This window comes from Drosophila miranda, chromosome XR (assembly GCF_003369915.1).
Source record: "Drosophila miranda strain MSH22 chromosome XR, D.miranda_PacBio2.1, whole genome shotgun sequence".
Lineage (NCBI taxonomy): Eukaryota > Metazoa > Arthropoda > Insecta > Diptera > Drosophilidae > Drosophila > Drosophila miranda.
This window is the reverse complement of record NC_046674.1, coordinates 31,676,994-31,699,774: the sequence shown is the minus strand read 5'-3', so window position 1 is coordinate 31,699,774 and position 22,781 is coordinate 31,676,994. Positions and strand designations below refer to the sequence as shown.

The following is a 22,781-nucleotide window of genomic DNA, read 5'->3' as shown; positions in this document are numbered from 1 at the left end:
TCACAAAAGGTACACTCACCTGCATATCGATATAGCCATGTCTGTTTGGTTGTCCGCTTCTCAGATACTATGCATAAGAGTTAGAGCAACAGGGTTTTGTGGTTAGACTCCTAAGACGCTCCTTAGACACATTTAGGGATCCTATCTACTAGATCCTATCTATTCATCCTATTCATGTACTCAAGGAGAGCTCTCCACCTGTAGATGGTGCCCCGTACTTGCAGAAATAGCTTCTTCGCCATTCCAGTGTCTTCGTTTTATTTAAAGCAGGGGCCGGCAGGGTCCCATGCCCAGTGCATGCGAGAGTGTTCCACTGTATGACAGTGGGCGGCACCAGTACAATGTTCTCTTTTGCTTCTCCCTGCTTCTCTAAACCAAATTTAATATTCGGAACTTAGGCGGATCGATATTCACTGAATTCCAAAGTTAAGGCTTTTCTTTTCTCCTCTACATACAGTCATGGAAAAAATAATAGAAACGGCATATTTTATTTTTATTGTTTTTTTAGGTTTCATTATTTTGTTACAGTAATTTATCAAAATATAACAAAACAATAAGACTGAAAAATATATTTTTGTAAATTTCAAAGCCTCAAAACAAACTATAGAAACGCTCACAAATTGTTTTCTTATCTAGTTTAAAAATGGCTGAAATCGAATTATAGTACCACTATACATACAAAGTCCATTTCATAAACTTAAGACAAAAGAAGATACAAGATAACTATTCCTGCGGATCCCGTTGTGTTCGTTTTTGTCATCCGTCTCAGAATGAGTCGTTGAGAAAACACATCCTAAATCGAAAAAATTAAGGCAAAACAAGGTCTGATAATGCCACAATACTGAAATGTTCACTCTAAAAACATCGCAACAACATAGGCATGTTTTCAACCGTTTTTCAAAGACCGTTTCACATACACATAGCTCGAATGGTACGAGCCAATTTCGCGAAGGTCCATATTTATCGCGCCCCAATTGGAAAAATGTGTTGTGGTCAGATGAAACTAAGGTTAATTTGGAAGCATGGCCTTAGGGCGTAAACATCACGTATACGAATACGAAAAAGAAATTGCCGTTTGTGTTATTTGTACTATTTTGATGGCAATGACTGTACGTGGTACATTTACATGGTACAATGTAGAATGTACAATGTACACACTCTCTCTCCATATCTCTTTCTCTTCATCATGCAGTGTGGCGACCCCTGGCGGAGTGAGGGATATACGACGGATGGTGCTTTGTTGGTGGGAAGAGAGAGATGGGGATGTACTGGTACAGTGTACACACCTCATTCAATTGGCTGTATTGTTCATCAATTTGCCGTGCTTGACGCCAGTGCACACACTTTTTATCTGTTTTTCGTAGGCGCAAGAACTAGTCCACTTGCAATTGGACATCAGAGAGTCGTCGTTTAAGAGCCCTGCATTTTTGTTTCAGCAGAATATTGTGCACTCTTGACGGTTGTCGATTGACGGCTGACGGTTGACGGTTGTCGGCCGTTCACTGGCTCCGATCAGACAGATTCAGTTAAGTTTCCTTCAAATTGAGTTCGTTCATTTTATATGCATCCGGACATTGATCGCCGATGCCGATGTCAGATTCGATTTGTTGTGCAATCTCTGATCGACTTTAGAATGATATATGTATGTACATATTTACGTATGTACGTAAGGGTGTACTTCTATATCTTAAGGCATACACAGATGCAATTACGAGAATTTCATATGTGTGTATGTGGAGAAACTTGAATCGAAATCGATAAAATGAAATGAAATGAAATGAAATAATGTACGCTCTCAATGGGTGTGTGTGTGTTGCTGAGAAACTATATATGTAAATGTAAATATGTATATGTATATGTGTATGTATAGATCGCGGCACACCAAGAAAATGCTGAGCGCCTTTCTGGATGACTTGGATCTGACCAACTCCAACTCCAACTCCAACTCGGAGGGATCGACCGCCTCCACCTCCCTGTCCTGCTCGGCGACGCCAACCTCTGAGGACACAGGCTTCGTCAATCACAGCAGCAGCACCCCTCGCAACAGCTCGGAGCCCTTTGGTGGCGTCTTCCAGGCCACCGAGGCAGCTGTGGCAGCAGCCGTGACAGCCTTTAACGTCCAGAATCAGCAGCCCCTTCCGCAGCAACAGCAGCAGCTACTGCAGCAGCACTTTCAGTATCCTGAAATGGTCGTGCAACAACAACAGCAGCAGCAGCACCATCAGCGAAACCTGCCCCGGAGCGGGGACAAGCACATCAAGCGCAAGAAGCTTGAGTACAACCAGCTGGAGCTGGACAACGATGACGCCTGCAGCGAAGACGAGTTCATACGCAAGATAGCCAACGCGGCAATTGCTTCTTCGTCTGAGGAGGCGGTTCTTGTGGCGCCTGTGGCGGCCGCACGGCCTCCGCCTGCCATGACTAGTGTGCTGCCTCGCAACGGCCATGAGACAAAGTAAGCGGAGTTTTCTTTACAGACCCATCCAAAGCAGAAAAACCAAACCCAAAATAGGTTCCACCAACAATATCGAAATCTACAAGAAAGAAATTTTCAAAATTGCAAAAATGCAACGGCGAACACCCCCGTTAATACCCTGTTTTTTCATATAATTTTTGGAACTAGGTTTATGAATGGAAACCTCGAAATCGTATCATTAAAGAAACACACACACTAAAAGTATTTAACGTTTACAAATATTTCCTCTTCTTAATTTTATAAAATTGTCCTTCAATTGTTTTGGAACTCATTTAAACATATTTAAATAAAGTCTATGCTATGCTCGTACAAGTCTGTTCCTTAGAAGCATTCGGAACGTAATGCAGCTCAATCAAAATCTCCCTAACGCTCAGTACCAAAATAAGAACTCCAGTCGGAAACTGGAAATTTTTTAAAATAATTTGTCAAAAGCCTGTTCATGCTGTGCCGGGCGATTTGTATGTTTTCCACTGGCATATATTTGTGTCTGTATCTGTCTTCCGAAAATTGATCCAAAAACTAAAAAGTTGAGTTTAAGTTTTCGATGATTTTCTCCCCGATTGGCTTTTGTTTCTTAGTTTTCATTCCTGGAGACACTCAAATTTCTGCGTCGTTTAACCACGCTGCCCGATCTCTGTTTCAGCAACAAGCAATCCAAAATCTGCAGCTAAAATCCCCCATGCCTAAATATATTTCAAAAGTAAACTTGGTTCGTTTATTTCTGAAGATCATATGGATGGACCTCCTTAAAATACTCCGCGAATATGAATATATGTTTAGAAAAAATATCGATACCAAAATTCGTAGCGTTCCTTGAAGATACTCTGAAAAATGTATCGGGCTTCTAGGTAAATGTGTCCCCTGCATAATTCCTGTATGTTCGTTTCTCTCTCTCTATCTCTCTCTCTCTCTCTCTCTCTCTCTCTCTATCTCTCCTTCTCTCACTCTCTCTGTTTGCGTGTGTGTTAAACAAAATTTTTTGAACAATTGTAAAAGGTAAACGATTAAAAATAAGAAAACGAATAAAAACTGAACAAACACAAAGATTTATATAAACAAAAAGCGAAGAAAAACGAAAAAAGCTGCAATGAAATTTCGAATATCGAAAAATTCTTTTTTGGCTTTTTATGTTTTTGGCTTTACGAATGTGCGTGTGTGTGTGTGTGTGTGTGTGTGTGTGTGAGTACCGTATATCATTTTCGCATTTTCGCGTATACATGAATTGTACTCCATTCATTCCCATCTTACATATCTCGGCCGTAAAACATTCATCAAAAATGCTCCATCATGCATACTACATATGTGTGGGAGCTGGGCAAAGTTCAAGTAAAAAATACACATATTTAACGATCGTTAGACAAATAAACGCAAGCACAAAGAACGGAGAATGCCACACACATTTGATCTTTACGAATGGAAAAGTTCCCTTCGAAATGGAATGAGTGGAATGAAATGGAATGGAATGCAAAAAACTCAAGAAAACTTAGACTGCATGTTCCTTTTTGCATCACGTACTTCATGTCCTCTGGTCTGTCTATTCCCGTTCGACTCCTCAGGTTCATTTCGGCCCGGACTGTCACCAGGGTGGCCAACAAGCGGCAGCCCGCCACCCCTCTGAACAGCGTCGCCAGCTCGAACGACGGCCACGTGCAACTGGAGATCGTCTCGCAGCCGGAGCAGCAGCACCGGGCCCGTTACCAGACCGAGGGCAGTCGCGGGGCGGTGAAGGACCGCAGCGGCAACGGGTTCCCCATTGTCCGGCTGACGGGCTATGACAAGGGCGCCGTGCTGCAGGTCTTTATTGGCACGGACATTGGCCGGGTGGCGCCACACATGTTCTATCAGGCTTGCAAGGTGGCTGGCAAAAACTCGACGCAGTGCAACGAGAAGAAGGTCGACGGTACCATGGTCATCGAGATCGATTTCAAGCCAGAGACGGACATGACCATCACCTGTGATTGCGTCGGCATATTGAAGGTGAGTTGGGGATGGGCTAAGCACACATACACATACACATACACATACACATACACATACACATACACATACACATATGTACATATGTACATATACCTGGAACTCCCGGATGTGTCCGGGATCATCCAGGATCATGCAAGCTAATGTCATAGGTACAATCAGTGCGGCACACGCAGTTTTCCTGATTTAATTTTGAATTTCTTTACTGTTGTCGCTTTACAGGAACGCAATGTCGACGTGGAGCACCGCTTTCCCGAGCACTTGGCGCAGAAGAACAAGAAGAAATCGACTCGCTGTCGGATGGTGTTCCGCACTCAGCTGACCCGCGAAGATGGCACCACCGAGACCCTCCAGGTCTGCTCCAACCCCATCATCTGCAGTAAGTCCACTTAGATACCCCTTCGTACCCCGTACTATTTTACTAATTGGTTTCGTCTGATGCCTGCCCCAGCTCAACCCCCAGGCGTGCCGGAAATATGCAAGAAGTCGCTCAATTCGTGCCCCGTCGATGGCGGCCTCGAGCTCTTCATCATCGGCAAGAACTTCCTGAAGGACACCCACGTGGTGTTCCAGGAGACCTACGACAGTGTCAACGGCGACGATCCAGCCACCGAGATCGCTGTGCGCCAGCAGCTGATTGGCGGCACCGCCGCTCTCTGGGAACAGAGCGTGATGCCCGACAAGGAATATTTGCACCAGGTGGGTTCCGGGTTCCGGGTCCCTGACGAGAATGGGACAGATATTGCTTGGCAGAGCTTTTTTCATGGGATTGGGGCACAACCACATACATCTCCACTCGGAAAGACAATAGGACTACCTACTGTCAACTGTTTCTACTGTTAGTCCTAGAAATATCGACTCTTCTTGACAAATTAATTAGCGTGAAGTTCACCCACTGACTGGACTAGATAGAAAGCCTATTTATCTGTAATGGACTGAGCTTTATAGTTATGGAATTGGATATTGGTTACTCGCAGTGCGATCATTCGATCATGCCCTGTACCGATGTACCGCTGGAAACCTTAGGAAATTCAGCTCATTTACCAACGACGTTGCAGAAGTGGAGAACAAAACGGAAACGAGTGTTTCTATGATCCAAGGATGATGATGATAATGATGCACTTGAATGCATTGTGATGCGCGACGATACTCATGTTAAATGGGACTCGACAACTTTTGCCGGACCTCAGTTTTCTACAAGAGAAAGAGCTGATATGGCAGGCCTCTTTAACCTGGGGCCTGTTTGAAAAATGTCCCATATCAATTTGCTGAAAAATGCAAAGTATCTAGAATATTTTTGCCAGATCTGGGCTCTGCACACTATCCACGCCACCATATTATCCAGAGCTTTGCCCAACTAAGCGGAATTGGGGCATTGTAAATCGAAATTTGAACGAAAGGAGGATGGTAGTCCTTTGGAGTACATGGCAGAGGTTACAAAAACTAGTTACCAAACGGTTTTTTTTAGTATGTTGTTTTTAGTATATGTGTGTGTTTATGCACATGTCAGATACAAGCATCAGATCTATTGTGTCTTTCTGGGGGCACTGTAGATGCGTGGGTTTGTGTGACAGAACGAAATTAACTCCCCCTTTTATTTCTCTCTCCAGACGCATCTGATATGCACAGTGCCACCGTATCTGCACGAGAACGTGATCAAGCCGGTCAGCGTCCAGGTCTCGATCATCTCGAGCGGCAAGAAGAGCGAGCCGCACACCTTCACCTACACGCCGAAGGGCCAGTTTTCGACTCTAGCTGCTGCTAGCACGTTAAGTAGCACAATTCACGACCAAGGTATCTATTTGTTGACTAAGTAGTGCTTAGCCCTTCCCCACCCCCGACTGCCAGCCACCGAGGCTGCAGTCGGTGCTGCCCGACTCCCAGGGTCCACCCCGGGCGACGGGTAGCAGCGTGCGATTTAATCGGCGCGAATCGTACATGACACCACACACACAGCTCATTCCAGGGCAGACACAACAAAACTAATACACTGTGAGGTAGCCGCCAGTCCTAGGCAGATCCTGGTGCAAGTACAGACATACGTATACCGTATCGTATACATATGTATGTATGTAGTTTACCTCTGATATACCAGCTCGAATTTTGCATACCTAAAGAAAATTCCATGGAACAACGAAAAGCACCCGTTTTGTTTGAAAAGTATTTCTTTTTCTACATCACTTCCAAAGCCTCCAGAACTCCAGGCTGCTTTCTCACGCATACATATATATATGTATATATATTAGATAAATTAGGAAAATTCCGTAGAAAGTAAATAAACCGGGGAAAACATAATTCGATAAACGATCGATAAAACAGTCTTATATCTTCATGCGTTATTCTGTTCTTATTTTCCCTCTCTCCTCTCTCCTTTCTCTCTCGCTCTCTCTCTCTCTCTATCTCTCTCTATCTCTCTCTCTATCTTTCCCCACATCTCCCTATCTCCGTCACCCTCTGTCTGCATTTTATTGAGCGTCCTCACCCACCCTTTCGGTTGCGGCTAGGCAAAATAACCCAAACGTATTATTAAACATACATATTTAACAATTAGCACCTACCTAGTCGCAGTATGTATGTATGTATGTATGTACAGTATCGCGTACAGGCAGCCGAACCGAAGAAAAATGTGAACACATACTCTTGACCTTAATGAGGAAGTTTCGTGGATCCCACAAGCCACAAAGTTACTACAAATGAAAGAAAACAGCAGTATTTCTTTTGCTTCTTTGATTCCCAATCGCTTCACGACCGACTCGAAGGTGAGAACAGAAATGTTGAGAGTATTTGAGGGAAGAGGTCCTTGATTTTCATCCACGTATCAAAAGCAATAAGAACTTGTTAGAGAAACTAAGTACAGCCCGAGGGTAGCTTTCGTGTATGAATACAGCAAATAGTTGACTTTTGATCTGTTTTTGGGTTCCCTCATACATTTTGCCTACATATTAACCAACTATGGATCATAACCCACTATATACGTACACACATACATACAAACGATTCATTTCAATTCTAAATGAATGAAATTTTGATTAACCACCACAACCACTCCCGCTTTTGCTTGCGAACATACATATGTACTTGTTCTATACTTGTTTCCTTTCATATTTAATTTTATAGTTTATTGCACAGAGTAACGCATGAAAAGATCTATAACCGAATAAAAATAAAACCACATAGTTTGTAAGTAGGAAATGTAAACGAACAAACGAAACCAGCGAAACCAACGGAAAAGGATATAAAATAAAATAATATATAATTTAATCTATAAGTACGATCAACAATTACCAAGTAAACTAAACACAATCATAAATGAATAAGTCACAAGCAATGTCGTGCAATGGCAATGGCGATTGATGCCTTCGGAGAAACTAGACCTCCAATTCCCCGTTCCTCTGCCGCTCTCTTTCGCTCTCTCCTTGTCTCTGTCCTTGCCGTTAACTCCGTGACTCCCTGACTCCCTGACTCCCTGATTAAGGAAGGACAATAAATCGGAATTCGCTTGGTAACTGATCGAAACAACTCTGCTGAATGAATGTTTAATTTACATGCATACATAGTATATTGACAGATACTCGTAGAAGCAAATTCGGAGAATCCTTCCATACATGGTACATACTCATACTCATACTCGTACCCGTACCCGTACCCGTACTCGTAAATTGAAATTGAAATTGGTTCCATATTTGAGTTGAAAAAAGCACCCGTCGGCTTGGTGCCGAGAAAGGTATTCTTTGTTGCTAGGATTTCCATAACTACCTTTCTTTAACTACCTGAATTATATACTTGTTTGGTTGTGGGTGTGTGTAAGTGAGAGTGATAGTGCGTGTTGCTGAGTGTGTATTGGGTGCCTGAGTGTGTCTGGGGCTGTGAGTGATCTCAGGCCTTGCTGTGAGCGAGTGCGTGGATGAGCGAGTGCATGGGTGAGCGAGTGCATGGGTGAGCGAGTGCGTGGGTGAGCGAGTGCGTGTGTGAATGAGGTGCAGAGTTTTCTTGATCATGTTCTCACCAAGAAACCTCCTCCAAGAAATGCCCGCCAAAGACAATGGCGAACCGAACCAAGCTAAATTCATGAAACAAACCGATATTGAAACCCACAAGAAGCAGAAGATCAGAAGATCAGGACGATAAATAACAGAAGAAGAAGAAGATCAAGGCAGCCCCAACAAAAGAAAAAACACTTTTATCGATTCAGGCAAATAATATGAAAATCCAGGACAGGAAACCTCCAAATATAATATATATTTTTTGCAACACTTAAAAGATCTTCCCCTCCACAAAAACAAAAACAAAACCCCTTCCCCAAATCAAAAAAAAACAAAACCAAAAAAAATATGCATATATATATTTTTACTTTATATTCTTCCTCCTTCCCCTTCTCTTAGCAATTTAGGTGCTCAATCTAACTATATAGTCAAATATGTATACATTTTGAGTGCTATAAAATGCAAAACCAAAACCAAAAACAAACCAAAACCAAAGCCAAATTTAAATCAAAATTAAGTCATTAATCGAAAGTCGATATAAAATCAATATATAGACACCGATATATCCTGTATCTCTATATACAATAGCACATATAACAATAGCAAAAAATAGCAAAGCAAAGCCCAGCTAAGGCTAAATCCATGAGACAAATCTGGAAAAGCTCGCCTGGAAAGCAACGCTGGATGCATACGTACGCTCAATCTATAGATAGACCAGCGGTGAAAAAACACGTACACACCCATACACCCAGACACACACACACGCAGGCAAACGGCACCAAGGCGCATTCCCCGAGACGTTCATCAGCGGAGAAGCATACGAGCACGAAGCACCGCAGCCCGAACCACATCGAGCCATCGAGCCAGCGACCACTTCCCAACTCTAGTCTCAACTGCAACAGCAACTTCAAGGATGCCTAGGGTACTGGTTCAAACAAAAACACAAAAAACCATACAAAAACATTTACTACTTGACTAAAGAAAACATTTTTTTTGTCATTTCGTACTACATTTTCTATATACATATATATATTATTGAACTGAACAAACACTTTACCCGCCCTCCACACACACATACCATTCCAATTAACTAAACATAGTCTTAGTGGCGCCCATCTCACATGCATATCCCCATCCCCCCTTTAAGAATCACATGTAAACATTTTCCATATAGTACATACTATGTACATACATACATACATACATACATACATACATACATGCATACATACATACATGCATACATACATACATACATACATACATGCATACATACATAGATACACCTGCAGTAGCGGACAGTGAAATTTGCAGTAAAAAAGTGTTTTTTTTTTTTTTTGTATTATAAAGTTTTGCTTTGTTCTTCAAGAAAAAAGCTTATGAAACTAACTAAACAATTTAAAAGGCTAACGAACACACATTAAAAGTTTGAATGCAAACGTCCTTGTTTTCAAAGAATCCTCAAATCAAAAAGTATTCACTTTGGTATTCACTTTTGTAAAATTCATTCTAGGATTTTAGTCCGGCAATAAAATTGTTCTGTTATTATGATTAATTCTATGAATATTGAAGAGTAGGTAAAGAATTAGTTAAATATTTTTTTGAACTTCCTCGGTGTTTAGAACTAGTTTTCAATGCGAATGTTCGGTACCTCCTAATTTGCAGATTGATTCGAAGTTTATATCGTTATGCCACACTTTTTCAAATATTTGTTCAATTCAGATCAAGTTTTGGGTCTCTGCCTTCTAATATCTTATGCCATTTTGAACCGATTTGAGATGCTGTACTGTTTCAGAACACGGTCCTACTTTGATAGTCCTTTGGGGTGGTCTTCCTCCTACTTCATGAGGGAACCGCGGTTTTTTAAATTTTGTATAAAAATTGTTTAATTGGTCATCCCAAGTTTGGGGCTAATAGTTCCAAAACTAATGTTTTCTGACCCCAATGCATTTTCATACATTTTTTGTTGTTAGTTTTTTGTTTTTGTTTTAACTTCTTGCATTTTTTATGAAAAAGAGACGTTAATAAACAGCTAATCTACAGTATAAAAATGTTTCCCGACTGAATTCTAAGTTTTTAAATACGCATCACCGGCTTAAAGATAGACAACATGAATGTCCACATTTTACTGTCCGCCAATGTATATTCACTCGCTAACAACACTCATACAAGAATGAAAGCTTTTGTGTTTGTCCCTTCCTGTTCTGGTATGGAGGTCTGAAGATCATTGTACTGCGATATCATTTCGAACAGTTTGAACCGCTAAAGTCTTTTCACATTGAGGTTATATTTCAAACGGGGAAAATTCATGTTTCGCTTGTATATGTACATAGAGGATGGATTTTTTTAGATCTGGTATACATAATAGTGGAATAATGGAATATGATGGAAAAATGTACTTTTTCTCCTCGAAATACTCATACCTGAGCCGGTACATATTCGTTGTCTCATTTAAAAATGTTTCATTATTATCGATTCATACATATGTAGCTGTACCAACTGTACTAACAAACGACCATTCTCTTTGGACACGGTTCAAAGTAAAGAATCGTCTGTTCTAGAAATTACTATCATCCCTTTTCAGTTCCGTTTCAGTTGCCCTCCAAAAAATGATCATGCTAATTTTTAAGCCAATTTTCAGTGGAACTCAGCAGACCTGGAACCCAATCATAATCATCGAGTATGTAAATCGATTTGCAGGGGCACAATGGCACATCTATCTGTGTTGGTATCTGCGGATGTGCAACAAAGTAAATGAATGAATTGTATCTGTCGGCTGATAATAGGGAACGGCAGCAATCGTACAGCAAGCTTCAGCAAAATCAAGTCAAATGAAACCAACTGCCACAGATGAGGTGACAAAAGCGTGGGTACTTGTTTTGAAAGAACATATCGAAGGGTTGGTAGTGATGGGACTCGTCTAGAACGAGCGGAATTTCAAACATTGCTCGACTTCAGAGCCTCAACATTACGCCTAGAGAACGCAAGCAGCTTTCGACCATGCATCCCACCAGAGAACGTGCAGTTGAGCCTCATAAGGAGTGGAATATTTTTAGTCTATTGTCTATTTATGTATATGTAGTACGAGGTTCATGGGTAACAGAGTCCACCATAGGTATTCCTCCAGTACTAATCCATTCTCCGCACTTTCCTATACCTACATGAACATAATAATAAGCATTACCATTTAAGTCGAACTTGAACCTTAGTAATAGTTTTAGGCCTAACATTAAGTTGAACTTTTAAGTAGAGATGGAAATTGCTTGGCGTGTGTGCGAGTGATTGACTGATTGAGTGATTGATGGATGCGGAATTCATAGATTGGTTTTGTTTGTGTGTGTGTGTGTGTGTGTATGTGGGTGTGTGTTGCTGCTCGTTGATCTGCTTTGTACGACTGAGAGAAGGTTTTCCCTGTTTTTGATCACTTCATATATTATGGTGTGGGTTCAAGGCTCAAGTCTCAAGTCTCAGTGATTGGTTGATTGATTGATTCATTATACAGTGAGATATACATTTGTAGCTGAACAGCCGACAATTCTACCGGCTGTAGGGATAGAGTGTGAGTGTATGTCTGTTGATCCTTGATCTGTATTGTGTCTTGGGGTGGTTTCTATCACTTGATCGTTTTATATCTGGCGTTCAGTTGTCTTGATGTTTTCCCGCTATGGGGCTATGGGAAATAATTCTTTTTCTGAAGAAGCTCCTTTCTCCAACCCCTTTGAATGATTGGATGTGTGACTCGTTTAGCATTCCCAGGTCATTTCCCAGGCAATACAAACTATTAGTTCATAGATATATATATATATAAAATAAGCTTAAAATAAGCATAGAATAAGCAAACCTAGCATGTAATGATTAACAATATTTGAACCAAAACCAAAACGAAAAACAAACACAAAAAGACCCCTCGACCCTGACCCCACCTAGAGCCCCGAATCGTCCTGAAGGAGCGCTCGAGTCCGGGAGCGTTTCTAGCTTAATTTTTCCGTAGTGCCTAAGTTGTAGTTCCAATAAAATGCTCCCGGACTATCATACTCTCTGCCTCTCTCTAGATGTATTACATCCAAAGCGCTTACTCCTTACCTAACCACCACTCGGTCTCGTATTTTATTCTTTTCATTTGTAACTTGTTTTTTTTTTTTTTTGTTACTCTAGCTAGTTTCTTTATTTTAGAACCCCGACCACTCCGACCACCCCGACCATGCTCCCCCGATTGAAGTGCCGCCAAAACGTTGCAAACTAAATCTTTTCCCTCCCATATGTTTTGTAGATGTGAACCACTTTATGGACACCACAGCGTCGCCCTCGAGCAGCGGATCGAACTGGTCGGCCAACTCCCAGGCGTCCGGTTCCGGATCAGGACCAGCCTCCAGTGGCGAGGGGGTGGTAGTGGAGACCAAGCACGAGATAGACTCGGGCATGATGCCCCCACCGATCACCACACAGATACCGATGGGCGTTGTGCGCCGCTCGTCGCTGCCCAGCGCCACGCCCATGATCACGGATCAGCAGCTCGTCCACCTCAATGCGGTGGCCGTGGCCAGTGCCGAGGCCTTAAAAAGCGAGCTAATCGACGACAGCAGCACGAGCAGCCCACTCACAGCGGAGCCCACCCCGGATAGCCCCAACGGTATGCAGTACCACCATCAGACGCACTTTGCCCGCAAGTCCAGCCTCGACACGATCATGTTCGATCAGTCGAACAGTTTGCCCGGATTCCCCGTCACCGGTGTGGACATTGACTCCGCTGCTGTGGCGGTGGCTGTGGAGCTGGCCGTGAAGAACGAGATTGTCAAGCACGTGGTGCAGCAGCATCAGCAGCAGCAACAGCAGCAACAACAGCAGCAACAACAGCAGCAACAACAGCAGCAACAACAGCAGCAACAACAGCAGCCACAGCAGCAACAGCAGGCCACAGCGGCGGCAGCAGCGAGTGTGCACAAGTTCATCGACGAGCTGACAAAGTCCACATCGGTGGTCAGCAGCAATGGAACAACAGAGTCAGCACTCTTTACCAGTGCGGCGGTGATCGATCACGCGCTGACCGACATTCTGCAGTCGAAGGTGGGCGTACTGAGCCACGGCAGCCACCAGACGGGAGCCCCGACAAACGGTGTCCTCGAGCGAAGTCTGTCGCTCGGCTCGACAAACTCGAGCAGCTCGTTGAGCGGTAACGAGTCCTCTCCAAACAGCTCGCCGCTGACACAGGACATCATACTAAACTCGGAGCCGGCAGCTGCTCTGGCCGGTGCCCCCATCCTCGCTCCTTCCCCCGTCGATGTAGGCGCCAGCCTCTCCACCGATATCATCATGAACCCCGCCGTCTCGCCATCCACCATACTTTGCTCGGCCAACGGGGCAGCCACTGCGGTGGTGCCCAACATACTAGCGCCCCACCAGGTGACCATGGCCAACTCCATATTGAACGACATAGCCATGCAGCCGGAACCGACGCAGCAAGATGCGGCCGTGGCTGCCCTGGCGCTGAGCAACATAATGATGAGTCCGCCGACGTCGGCCGGTGGGGTAGTAGATGCCCTTCCACCAACACCGGCGGCCTTGCAACCGGAGGTGACTGCCACTGCCACCTCGACAGCAGTCAGCAATATGATCATCAAGGCGGCCGCTGACTTCATCACCACCCAGGAGCAAGAGCAGCACCACTATCATCACCAGCACACCCGTACCCACACCCATTCGCATACACACTCGCATACGCGTTCGCCGCAGGCTGGAGTTGCAGTGACTACCAATCCCGTAGACGCTGGCGAGGATCCGTTGGTCAATCTACTTCTGAGCCACGCAACCCCACCGGAGACGGCAGTCGCAGCTGCTGCAGCCGTGGCCGCGGAGGCTGCCAGCTTTCAGTCGCTTTCTGGCCATGGCCACGGCCATAGCCATAGTCATAGCCACAGCCACAGTCATAGTCACAGTCACAGCCACAGTCATAGTCATGGCCACGGTCACGGTCACGGCCATGGTCACTCGCACGGCCACGCCCACTTGCCCGTTGTAGCGGCCACACCTCAAGAATCTCTGATCGTTGCATTGGCCAGCGAGAATGCGCTGCAGAAGTCCGTGGCCACCGCTGCCGTCACCACTAATGGGGCCGTGATGACCCAACAGGCTTCGGCACCCACCACGGCGGGAAGCATTTTACCAGCGGCTGTTGGGGCCGTCGCTGCTGCCGCGGCCGTGGCTGTCCAGCCACCAATACCCCAGGAGCTGACCACGATGTCTGATCAGGATCTAATCAGCTACATAAATCCGAGCACCTTCGATCAGCGTGAGTTTGGGCTTATTGGGAGTATTGGAGGGTGCTATTTTTAAAAAATTCTTTATAATTTCAAACGTTTTCCAACGTCTACAATTATTGGATACATCCGATTTAATTACTAGGAAACAAATTTCTTACACTTGGAATAAATTTCTTAGTAATGAACTGTTAGGGATTAAAAATTATATATAATATAATACAATAAATTATAAAGTTATAGCCCGATTCGACAACGTTTAAGGGGGCCGACTTGAGCTCAAAGTTGAAAAATACGATATTTGGCCAATGGTTCCTATGGCAGCTATGCTATATATCGTTCTGATCGGGCGGAATTTGTTTTTATGCTTTAGAATATTAAATTTAATCCAGCCCCTTAAATTTCATTTCGATTGGTTATTATTTAAGCCAACAATAAATAGTTTACACTATACTTTTATTTTGAATTAAGGCATTTTTATTATTCAACGGATATTGAGTGGAGTATTCCTTTGCGACGTCCAGCATGTTCTGGAAGTCATCTTCTTAATTGTTAGTATTGGAATATGGTCTTTTATAAGTTCAACAGTTCAGCATTTTTATTTTTTGATCTTTACTATTATGCCATTTTAAAGGATCTTTAGTTAAAAAGCCTATGAAAAAAAGTGATCGAATAATTTGAGCAGAATTCGGTGTGAAAAAATGAGATAATCTCTTTGTACCAGTCGTAGGAGAATCTTTATCTTTTAAAATTCAGCGTTTTGTAGAAGATTTGATATTCTAATCGTCCATCGTTCTAAAGTGCCAGAGCTGTTCCGCCATTTCTCATTTCTCAATTAAGAAAATATTATCGTCAAAGAATGCAAGTTCGATATTTTTATCAGACAAATACCACAAATGACTACAAGTACTTTTTAGAACGACGTTTGCAATTTTACGATCAACTTTCTAAAGATTGTACATTGCACATACAATATATAGTAAATTGAAAGTCCAGATTTGGAGTTGACCGAATCCAATAATTTATATAAAAACGCACTATAAAAATAGATACATCGCGCAAATATTTTCCTCCTCGATTTGTCCATATAAACTCCTCTCGAAAAATAAATATATTTTCATGGTATAAATCGACTTAGACATCCTGCGTGCATGGTGCATTGTTACGGGGAGTCTTAAACAATGACCCTTCGGAGCCAGCCGATCCCAAACAAATTTGAGTTAACTCTAACAATTGAACGTAATCAGTACGCGCATGATGTTTGCTCAATTTAACTTGGCAGAAGTTAATTTTTGCATTTCTTCTGTCATTTAAATGCGTTGCAACGTACTGATTAGTCATACCAAACATAAACTTGATTTGTTCAATAGATTTTGGTCTAATAGTTTCTCTAGGAAAGTAGCGCCGTTAAGTCGTGCAAAATTGGACTCTAAACAGGCTTTAGTTTATTACGCTGCACGTGTAATTGCACATTAGTCTGAAAAGTGGAATTTGAACTATTTATTGTTGGCTAAAATATGAACAAATCGAGCTGAAATTTGCCATAGCTGCCATAGCCATTGGCCAAACACCGTATTTTTAAACTTTGACCTAAAGTCCATACCTCTAAACGTTGTCGAATCGGGAAACTGAGACTTTTGAAAGTTATGCTTTTATTTATAAGCGCAACCCCAATGTTCATTTAGCGAAATTGCCAGTTAATGATCATTTTTATAAAATTCGATTGTAATTTTACTATTTCTTTTTATTTTTGCAGTGTAAACGGCTTTAGATCAACAAATTAAACTACGTGGACTTTTTTTTATTATTACCTCCTATAAAGGCCTAATATTAAGTATATATGTATATGTACTGTACTGTACAGTGACACCTACGGATACGGATTCAAGGTTTCAGCGTGGACCAACATTGACCAAGCGCGACAGCGAATGAAAGGACAAGATGGGAGAAGTCAAGGCACTCCCTTTCTGTCTGTTTCCTCCCCCATCAAAAAAAAGGAACACATACACCCACACACACACACAAACACACAAACAAATATTTACGGCTTTATTGAAGCTGAAACAATCATATATAGCATATATACACATTTCTTATATATAGTATATTATGCGTTAGCTAAGAAAATTAAAGTCAAATCATCTCAAAAAGTTAAATAGAAACACTGATTTACAACTGCCATATACCTATGAAATAAATGAACTGGAAGACGCAACTCCCAGGATCAATAGAAATTCAAAAACGAAATACTGAATACTGAATACAGAAATACTAGAAGTTCAAAAGGCAAGATCCCGAAAAAAAATGTTAGCCGAAAGGCAATAGTAGATATCAGCCAGAAAGAGAATCTAAATGAGAGAGACCGAAATCTTTGCCTCATGACAGCTGATTGTTGATCAGACTAATTTTCAAAGATCCGACTGTTGTCTGACATCCACTATTAATCTCCGTTTGCTGCTGTAAAACACATTCTTCATGAAGTCAGAAATGTACATTTTGTTTCCCCTCTTTAGAATTTACAAGAATTTTCATGCAAAAATACAATATACATTTTTTTGAGCTTATACTAGGGTTATTGCCTTTAGGACAGATACTAAATTAAATCCAAAAAGGGTGAAAAACTATTGATTAAACAGTTATTTATATATATATACACATACATACAATTTAAGTTAAAACTACGAAGAATATGCGAGAAATTCCAAAAGACTTTTTTAATGATTTAATGAAAACGCAATTATTTGTTTATGGACAATTTTTTGTTTGTTTTTTATTCTTTAATTTTATGGACGAAAACACAAAGAAAAATGAAACTTATGTTATTACTATTATTATAGCTATATATAAAACTATTACCATTAAGAGCTCCATTAACGTTGATAGATGATATGATAGCGCTGTAAGGCATATATCGGTGTTATCCTATATTGTCTAAAATATATCACGTACGTTTTTAAATGCAAATTATTGCTATTGTATTATCATACAATAAGAGAAAGTAGTAAAAACGCGAACGGAAAATTTAATTGCAGCAGTTAATCCTAGGAATACTATATTCAACATGTGTTACCCGGACCCTAAAGAAAGATCGAACGAAATGTGCATTTGTATACCCTTATTTATATACATATATGTACAATGTATACCCATATATTTATTCTATCTATAATGAGCACGAATTTCCCCCACTCCCAAGAATATTTAATCAATGAAGCAAACTGAAAACAGAAAACTGAAAGAATGAAACACTTGATAAAATTGAAGAATTTGTTTGTAAATCCTATTCAAAATAGAAAATTGGATACACTTTGAAAATGTAATTGAGATACGTAACCTATATGTTAAAGGAGTCCATAAATGTGTTAAACAATCTCAGAGATTGCATATTCCTCATTAGATTTTACACAGAATACAAAAGAATGATATGGAGAAGGCAGGACTATGAAAGAGAGGGAAATATAGAGAGCCAGCGGTTAAGAGTTGTTAATGTTAAATGTTATATACATATACATAATTTATATACGAGTATCTAACTTTATAATAAATAAAAATGAGTGTATTTTTTGATGTCCTTATTGCCACAGGGAAAAAGCTGAAGCCGAAACAGAGAAAACTGAAAATAAGCAGCAAATGTTACTGACATTTAAAACGTATCAATTAATGAAGAAGGAATGTAAAAATACCCCAAAGTCATTCATACATTTGTTAGGTGTCACTTTCTACTACATATGTACAACTTTCCTAACAAACGTTTATCTGCTCGTTATCTCTTTTTATGTGAATAAAAATGCGAAATCTTTTTACATAAGATTCAAAAATGAACCGCTTGATTGAATTGGGAGTTTATCAAACAATGTAAATGTATAAATTGCGGTCAAAACATAGGACAGTAAATTGAATGGTTCGGATGTATATAGTCAAATAGTTAGATACATATATAGAACGATAGATAGATAGATACAAATCGAGTAGAACAGCCAGAGAGCACTGTTGAAAAACACATGCATCGACCAGCTGAAAAATTTCAACAGATTTTGTGGAAGAAATCTGGATCTGAATAAAACCCTAATTCTGTCTTGAAAAAGCTTAGACGTATCATCATCTAAGATCTTGCCTTCCTTCTTCTCCTTGTAAGGATCCCAAATAGAAACGTTGGCCACCTATCCAACCTTAAAACGACGCAGAGACTATCACCGACGGAGTGACCCTATACCCTAAATCTGCAAGCAGCCCCTCATCGATCACATTTATACTTTAAGATAATCATCACAAGACACGAGTTCAGTAGTTTAGGAGTTTAGCGGCAAAAAATAATATATAAGGGAAGATGTTCGGCTGTGGCCACTCTTACTGAAATTTTGAAAGAAAGGAGATTTATTAAATCTGACAAATGTCAAGTGTGTATTACAGTGTGTCACTACATATTCATTTTATGCGACTACGAGGGCTGCTATTTATATTTCGGGAATAGCAAATAAGAACCAAAACTTTTCAATGAAAATGGTTTTGTTTGCCCCTATTTCCCCTTCACTTTTGCATTCGTTAGAACCATTGCTCATAGCAGTTTTTCAATTCCTTTTGAGACACCATCAAAACATGGTTTTTGAACTCTTGAACTGCTTCCCCGGCGCTCGTAAATCGTTGACAACGCTGTTTTTATACCCGATACTCAAAATGAGTAACGTGAAATGAGTAAATGTAACGTCCAGAAGGAATCGTTTCCGACCCCATAAAGTATATATATTCTTGATCACCATCAATAGCCGAGTCGATTGAGCCATGTCTGTCTGTCCGTTTGTCCGTCCCTATCAGCTCCTAGTGCTCAAAGACTATAAGAGCTAGAGCAACGACGTTTTATATCCGGACTTCTGTGATATTTCACTGCTACGAAAATATTTCAAAACTTTGCCCCGCCCACTTCCGCGCCCACAAAGGGCGAAAATCTGTGGCATTCACAAAATCAAAGATACGAGAAAACTAAAAACGCAGAATCGTAGAAGATGACTATATGTTCTAGACTGTAAAATCTGAACCAGATCGTATAATTATTATAGCCAGAATCAAGAAAACAATTTCATTCTTTCTCGCTCTGTCTCTCTCTAACAGACAGGTTTCATGGTCGGTTTTGCCAATTGCATACTATGAGTTCAAGGATCTCAGAACCTATAAGAGCCAGAGCAACCAAATTTGGTATCCACACTCCTGTGATATCGGACCTTGACCTTTTTGTGTCAAAATTTCGCCCCACCCCCTCCACCCCCGCAAAGGACGAAAATCTGGGGCATCCACAAATCTCAGAGACTATTAACGCTAGAGTAACCAAATTTAGTATCCGCACTCCTGTTAGATCTCACTATATAACGTATATCTCAAAATTTCGTCCCACCCCCTTCCGCCCCCACAAAGGACGAAAATCTGTTGCATCCACAATATTGCAGATTCGAGAAAACTAAGAACGCACAATCATAGAGAATGACCATATCTATCCGGTTGCTGAATCTGGATCAGATCGGATCATTTTTGTAGCCAAAAGCAAGAAATCAATTTTCAGTGGCTACGCAGCGCCCGACGTGACGCTCAGACTGATTTTCTGTCTCTCTCGCACGCACTCTCTGTCGTGTCGTTTAATATTAGCGGCGTCTGTCGGAGGAGAGCCATACTGACTAAGTATCGGGTATAAATGTAGAGTTGCGGTCTCCGCAGCAACTCACAACGTTCCCCCTCGTTTTCACTTTAAATTGTTTGGCCTCGGTTGACATTTCCGCGGAAATGACCATATATGGCAACGCCAGCTGTCCGCCACCATGTCCAATACGATCTGAACGAAAAACAACATAACCATCGCACAAAATTGACAAGTCACATAAATCAGAGACAAACCAAGTCTCAGAAACACATACATATACATATGTACATACCATCTACATTTGACTGAAGAAAAATAAATCTAAAAAATAAACTCATCGATTTTCCTTATCAAACTTCGAGACCATTTCTGTGGTTACTAATAATTTTAATCATACTACCGGCTATGGAACTACCTACCTCACCATTTATTGATAGAGTGTGATTTTATTAGGTACGCAATCTCAATATTAAAAAAACGATTCATTTGATATAGGTAAAAGGAAGTAATAAATAATATAATATTACTAACAATGACCTAGCTATTAAAAATAAAAGAGCAGTAGGTAAGTGCTTAAGAGCGCAAGCTATTTGAGACACCTGTTGCGTCTTTGAAGAGAGGGAGAGGAGAGGAGAGGCAGACTCGTTAGCTGGTGCGATCGACAAAAGCTCATCCATGCATTTATGGTTCTTCATTCGCATGGCCTCTTTAAATAATTGGTAGTTATCCCTTAAAAGCTTTCCACTCACATAGATAACAGCTTCTGAGTCGAACCCGGTATACCCCAATTATTCTAAGGAGATTGATCTTCTCTCGGACGCTTTCTATTTTAACGATAATTACGGTATCGACATCAGAGCTTTCTGTTTGTCGGGCCATGAATACGTCATGAATTCTTGTTGGTGGTTCAGCTAGAGCTTGAAGCAAGGCTTGTTACACAGAGCTCTCACGTTTTCTCCCTCCACATAGGGAGCGCCGAGGATTCGTAGTTACGCGTGCTCGTTGCGATGTGTTCGGCCGCCAGGCTCGCCTCGATCAACCAACTCTTGCTGCAAGTTTATAACTCTTGCACCCATACGCTTGCCCTCACCACAGATCGAATCCGGATCCGGATCCGATTCCGGACGTGGGACGCAATTTGAATGGTCTGCTCTTGGAATTGATCCTTAAGCAGCTCCAGCAACTGTGGCGATGGGGCGTCGGAGAGGCGCTCAGTAGCTGTCCCAGCGTTGGGGCGGGTGCGCTTTGTTGGCGGTGCGAGAGACATTTTTTTTGCAGTGTGTTTATTTTTTTGATTTCTTTTATCGATTGGTTCGTTTTAGTATGGTTAAGCTATCGCGCCTTCAAGTGTTATGTTACTGTGTTTATGTGAGTGTGCTGCGGTTTGAAGACTATGTTCTATGGTTGGTTAAGCAATATAGATTAAGTGCTTTTTTCGTGATAATTAGTTAATTATTTGCAGCTTCAAGTCTACCACAGAGAGGATAAACAGGAGATTTTTTTGATAGAATAAATTGCTGGCGAGCCTTGGACGATACAGGTACAGTGATTGAAGGAATACACATATACATATATTTATTGCGGAGCTAACGATTTCATAGAAGGAATTGACTATTGCGTAGAAATTCGAACTACAGAACCCACCAGTCGACCTGGGAGAGTTGAAGATTCAAACCAATGGTTTATTAAGACATTAGTTTTTAGAAAACACTTCTTACGGCTTGGTGTCATTCAATTGGTACTGATACTGGATCGGACACAATCGACAAATATCGAGCAAAAGGGATGGTATGGGTCTTCCGGAAAAGATGTCGGATTACCTCTGGCTGTCGGCACAAAAGCGCTAGCGAGGTGACAAATGCTACATAGGTCCAGAAGTCTGTTACTATTTTTTTTAACGGACTTAATTTGGACAACAGAGACATCGGATATCGATAGACATTTCGCCATTTTGGTAGCAGCAGATTTGTCACATCACAAGGCAGCAAAGAAAGAAACATCAGCTTCAGACCAAGGTGAAATATAAGAGCAGTTCAAAGAGATAGATGTCGGCTCAATGCTGACTTTAACTGCAATAAATTAAATTCCATGGAACGAAAATTTTCTAATCGGAGACGAAAGAACCCTGGCTAAAGCGTTCAGTTAACGCGATAGCCTCGAAATCACAAGTGGCACTATTTGAGACACTGTATTTCAGACAAGTTTCCAAATGGACTGTGCGCGTCCGGCGAAGATGCTCGATAGCGATGATCCAAAGCAGATGATCCAAAGCAGATCAGCAAATACCAGTAAGAATTGCTTGCACAAAAACAAAGTTAGGCTGGACTTTTGCTTGTAAGTTCAATACACACGCACATACAACCATGCAAAAAACTTTGGTGGGGTGTCATCTGGCAGTCAATTATGACTTTTGCGAAAATGTCATCAATAGAATTTCAAATATAGTACTTCTCGCCATCAACCTA

At 41.4% G+C, this 22,781-nt stretch overlaps 1 protein-coding gene across 6 annotated transcripts in view; it reads left to right on the top strand.

Moving 5' to 3' along the window:
• LOC108151473 overlaps nucleotides 1-18,257 on the top strand; it is a 61,228-nt gene extending 42,971 nt beyond the window's left edge. For 2 of the 6 annotated variants that reach the window (XM_017280103.2, XM_017280101.2), the window contains exons 4-9: nucleotides 1,871-2,455; nucleotides 4,033-4,453; nucleotides 4,676-4,832; nucleotides 4,905-5,152; nucleotides 6,064-6,247; nucleotides 12,707-15,156. In XM_017280103.2, coding sequence (XP_017135592.1) covers nucleotides 1,871-2,455; nucleotides 4,033-4,453; nucleotides 4,676-4,832; nucleotides 4,905-5,152; nucleotides 6,064-6,247; nucleotides 12,707-14,766 — 3,655 coding nt within the window. In that variant the 3' untranslated portion in view covers nucleotides 14,767-15,156. Of the gene's footprint in view, nucleotides 1-1,870; nucleotides 2,456-4,032; nucleotides 4,454-4,675; nucleotides 4,833-4,904; nucleotides 5,153-6,063; nucleotides 6,248-8,835; nucleotides 9,359-12,706; nucleotides 15,157-16,446 lie in introns of those variants that run through there. The other 4 variants (XM_017280105.2, XM_017280104.2, XM_017280102.2 and 1 more) reach the window with 3 other exon arrangements.
• Nucleotides 18,258-22,781: the final 4,524 nt, after the last annotated feature.